Source organism: Xenopus laevis, chromosome 9_10L (assembly GCF_017654675.1).
Source record: "Xenopus laevis strain J_2021 chromosome 9_10L, Xenopus_laevis_v10.1, whole genome shotgun sequence".
NCBI lineage: Eukaryota > Metazoa > Chordata > Amphibia > Anura > Pipidae > Xenopus > Xenopus laevis.
In genome coordinates this window covers 42,887,157-42,891,806 of record NC_054387.1, presented here as the reverse complement: position 1 = coordinate 42,891,806, position 4,650 = coordinate 42,887,157, and the positions used below count along the sequence as shown (strand labels likewise).

The 4,650-nt window shown below is 39.3% G+C and overlaps 1 protein-coding gene across 1 annotated transcript; it reads left to right on the top strand.

Moving 5' to 3' along the window:
- Positions 1-512: 512 nt before the first annotated feature.
- On the top strand, positions 513-3,532 carry LOC121398130 (adenosine receptor A1-like). The gene is made up of 2 exons (XM_041576774.1): positions 513-665; positions 998-3,532. Exon 2 carries the CDS (start codon positions 1,069-1,071, stop codon positions 2,155-2,157), a length of 1,089 nt encoding a protein of 362 aa, XP_041432708.1. The 5' UTR covers positions 513-665; positions 998-1,068; the 3' UTR covers positions 2,158-3,532.
- Positions 3,533-4,650: the final 1,118 nt, after the last annotated feature.

The window sequence follows — 4,650 nt, the reverse complement described above, 5'->3', positions numbered from 1 at the left end:
AGGTGTCATACCTAATTATATTTCAACATTGTGTTGGCTTTTTTTCACATAGGAGAGACCATTTTTCCACCAATGTAATTAAAAAACGGAGCATATGGCCTATGGCACACCGAGTGGTGTCTACCATTACAGTGTCTTCAGATTGTATTGCCTACAAAAAGTGCCAGCAATGGTGCTATTAAGGCAATTCCAGGCTACTCTGAAATTGTGTTTGGGCAAAGGCAAGTCTGACTTTTTTTTTTTTGTCGAGTTTTCTGTAAAATGTACACCAAATGTTACGTTTGGTAAACATAGTTATATAGAGTATCTGTAAATAATGTGAGTGTCTGTTGGAATCCTGCACTATTCTAAAACAGCACATTTTGGAAGGGCAAGCTTTACTAATTCTTGTTACTATGTTAACCCTCAGGTTGCCATTGCACACTGTCTATTTGAAGTGCTGTCATGCTACTGTACAACCCTTTACCCATTTAATGTAACAGGAGCATTGAGAAAAGACAGAGGGGAGGAGAGAAAGGAGAGTGAAGGGGGGGGGCAGTTGAGATTTATAGAGGAGGGAAAGAGAAATTACATTTTCAGTCTCCCCTTTCTGTTCAAATTAAGGCAACACTTTCTCCTCTGCACCACATCCTCCAGTTCATGGTCACAGTATATCTTTCCAGCAGGTAAGTTCTGTTTATTTGAACACTATATTTTTTTGGCTGTAGTTTCTGCAGAAAGCAAATACTCCACCATTCCCTTGTTCTGTGGGAAGGAACTGGGCTAATTATTCTCTTGAAACAGTGATTGCGCTTAACATCTCCAAAAGACTCTTATCTGCCTGTGATGTTTGTATTGCTTTCAATTTGACTCAGAAATTTCCTTGTTTGCTATGAGCTCAAAATATTTACCTCTGGAAGGATGCTTTGCTGTACAGTGCACAGGGCTGATGGGACACTGTGTGATCTTTCTTTGCTATTGGGCTACTTTATTCACATTTCTCTTTGAATATCTATAGGGACTACGCAACAGCCAGAGAGACATCATAATGGATTCTTTACTCTGAGTGGAATTTCTTATCCTTTTCCAATGCTTGGTAACACTTCTTCCACCTGGAACTGCAGTTTCTGCAACTGGTCTCTTCTTGGTGACACCTTAAAGATCTCTCTCATGGTTCTGCTCATTTTGACCATCATAGCAGGCAATGTGGTGACTCTTCTTGTCTTCCTAAGGAACAAGCTGTTTAGGACATCCCAAGGTTTCCTTAAGGCTTCTTTGGCACTTGCTGACTTGGCTGTTGGTTTGCTAGTAATACCATATTCAGTATACAGAGAGATGATCCATATATTATATGGTATAGAGGAAGATGAAGGCCCATCTGTACTTAATTTCATTGGTCCCTGTTTTATCATGGGGCCACTCTTTGCTGGCTGCACCTTTGTCTCCATTTCTACCATCTTCCTTCTGTCTGTAGAGAGGAGCATTGCTGTTCTAAGACCACTTCATAAGAGGATTGTGGTCACCAGAAGGAGAACTTGTTGTCTTATTGCCTTCTCTTGGGTTTTTAGCTTTGTGTTAGCGTTGATGCCAATGTTCTTCAGTCAGGACATAACTCTGGAGTACAGCATCTGCAGCAAGATGTGTAACTATGTATTCACAACTGACCAGCCCAATGACCCCAGCTTGAACATCATGCTTATCTTCCCTGTGTTTGACTTTTCCCTCTTGGGTGGAACATTTGCAATAAATTTCATCACTTTTGCAGCCATCAGGCAGTACTGCAAGACAAGAAAGCAACTGGAGGGAGATGCCCAGAGCCCTTGCAGCAAAGTTTCATTTTCAGACATAACTGCAGCCAAAACCATCGGCATTGTCACCTTTGCCTTCTCTGCCTCCTTCAGCCCCATAGCAGTTTTTGTAGTGGGTAATGTCATGGGATACCAATGGTGCGAATTCTCTTTTTATGCATTCTGGATCCTTACCTCCAACAGCTGCTGGAACGTGGTCATCTACAGTGCCCGAGATTTAAGATTCCGACAGGGTGTGAGGGAAATCTTTAGTAGACAGGTGCCAAATTCTCCAAACCACCAACCAAGGTCTCCTTTTCCTGCTAAAGAGGACATCTCGTCTCCATGTGTGGCTGCCCTTAAGGAGATATTCCGACCTGATACAGCCTGACCTTTGTGTGTATTATTTAGGAATGATGCAAATGACAGGGAATCCAGAATTGTGTTAATTTTGTTGATCCATATAATATAGGACCCATTTTTAAAGACTTGAATTCCAGAATGCAATCTTATCATCATACAGTAAAACATCTGGCGTGGGTTAATACATGAGCACGCACAGCCACATTAACACCTTCCAGATAAAAATGTGAATGGATACATGTAATAAGAGTTGCTACTACTTAATTATTCCCATGCATGAAATTTAGGGGAATGAATACTTGCTGAACTTTGTAAAATGATCGGGCAAATACTGGGATTATCTTGGCTCCATCAGAGCTTTGCACAGTAGTGTGGATTTATTTTTTTGGTTTGAACACTAAACTCTGTTATTATAAAAACATATTGCCTTCCAGATTCCAGTTAAACTACATGCCTCAGAATGGTGGGCATTGCAGCTCATTAACTTCAGGAAGACTGTAGAGTATTCTAATAGAGACCATATCAAAATGGGCTCTTCACCAGCTGAGGTACCTTTAAATATTAAATTGTTTATAAGCTGCATTCAGGTTATATTGCATCACGTGAACATCAGTGGAAGCCTAAACTGATAATGATTTGACCATTCCAGAATAAGTTATTATTGGAGGACTACAGAAGAGACTCTCAGTGCTATTCCTGCCACATTAACTCTTTCATTGATGAAAAATGAGAATTTGTTATGCAGTATTTAGATATACATTTTAAATATTTTTTCTTACTGCATGCCTAATATTATAGATAGTTTACAAGCTGCTGGACACAGCAAAACATATTATAGGTATGGGGTCTGTTATCCGGAAACCCATTATCCAGAATGTGCTGAATTACGACAAGACTCCCATAGATTCCATTTCATCCAATTAATCCAAATTAATCCTATGGGAACCTGAGGCTTGGATGGGGGACCAGCCTAGGAGTGAGATTTAAGAAGAAATGCCTAAATTTTATTACGTTTGTGAAAACACAAAATTCCAGCATAGTTGTGGTAATGCTCCACTTGCCTCCCACCATAACTGCTTTTTGGGTTTTGATGCAAATGGCGTGTAAGTTGGGTCCAACATTTTCAAAATAAGGCTTGCTTCAGTATCAGGATTGGCAGGTACAGTATTTGTATACAATTCACTGGACCTTGATGAATTAAGTCTTCTTTGCCTCCAAAGTGCACCTGGACTTTGAGGTGCGTTTGTAAATTACCCCGTACTCCTATAGCTCCATATAATTTCTACCTATAGTTTATCCTATTGCTTGAATTCGCTGTCACTATATTACCTCCTATTGCTTCATATAAACCTCCAAATAACTCTTCATATTGCTCCATATAACCCTCCCTATAACTCCTCCTATTGCTGCATATAACTCTCCTTATTGCTCCATATAACTCTCCCTATAACTCCTCCTATTGCTCCATATAACCCTCCCTATAACTCCTCCTATTGCCCCATATAACCCTCTCTATAACTTCTCCTATTGTTCCATATAACCCTCCCTATAACTCCTCCTATTGCTCCATATAACCCTCCCTATAACTCCTCCTATTGCTCCATATAACCCTCGCTATAACTCCTCCTATTGCTCTATATAACCCTCCCTATAACTCCTCCTATTGCTCCATATAACCCTCCCTATAACTCCTCCTATTGCTCCATATAACCCTCCCTATAACTCATCCTATTGCTCCATATAACCCTCGCTATAACTCCTCCTATTGCTCCATATAACCCTCCCCAAAACTCCTGTTGGTCTATATCTCTGTCTTTATAACCCCTTCTATTGCTCCAGATAACCCCTCCCTGTAATTTTTTCCATTACTCCAACTCCTCCAAATAAGGGTGAAAATCTATGTTTGGGGAGAATGTCAATAGACAGCTTTCTATCTCAATACATTACTCTCCATATAATATACAGACTTAAAGGGGTTGTTCACCTTTGAGTAAACTTTCAGTATTCTGTAGAGATTGATATTCTGATACAATTTGCAATTGGTTATCATTTTTTATTAATTGTGGTTTTTGAGTTATTTAGCTTTTTATTCAGCAGCTCTCCAGTTGCAGTTTCAGCAGTCTGGTTGCTAGGGACCAAATTACCTTAGACACTATACACTGATTTCAATAAGAGACTGGAATATGAAAAGGAGAGGGCCAGAATAGGAAGATGAGTAATAAAAACTTGCAATAGCAAGGTCAGTAACCCCCATATGAAAACTGGAAAGAGGTAGAAGAAGAAGAAGGCAAATAATTAAAAAACTATATATAATTAATAATGACTAATTGAAAAGCTGCTTAGAATTGGCCATTCTATAACATACAAAAAGTTAACTTGAAGGTGAACCACCCCTTTAAGGTGTGAAGATGCAAATCATAGCAAGATCTGTTAGATCCCAACATACCTGTATATATATATAGTGAATAAAGTACCCCCTTTTGTAAAATATAAGGATATTATAAGTTACCAAGGAGTTTCA

Coding starts and splice junctions, on each gene's coding strand:
- LOC121398130 (XM_041576774.1), top strand. CDS start 1,069: ATGCTTGGTAACACTTCTTCCACCTGGAACTGCAGTTTCTGCAACTGG.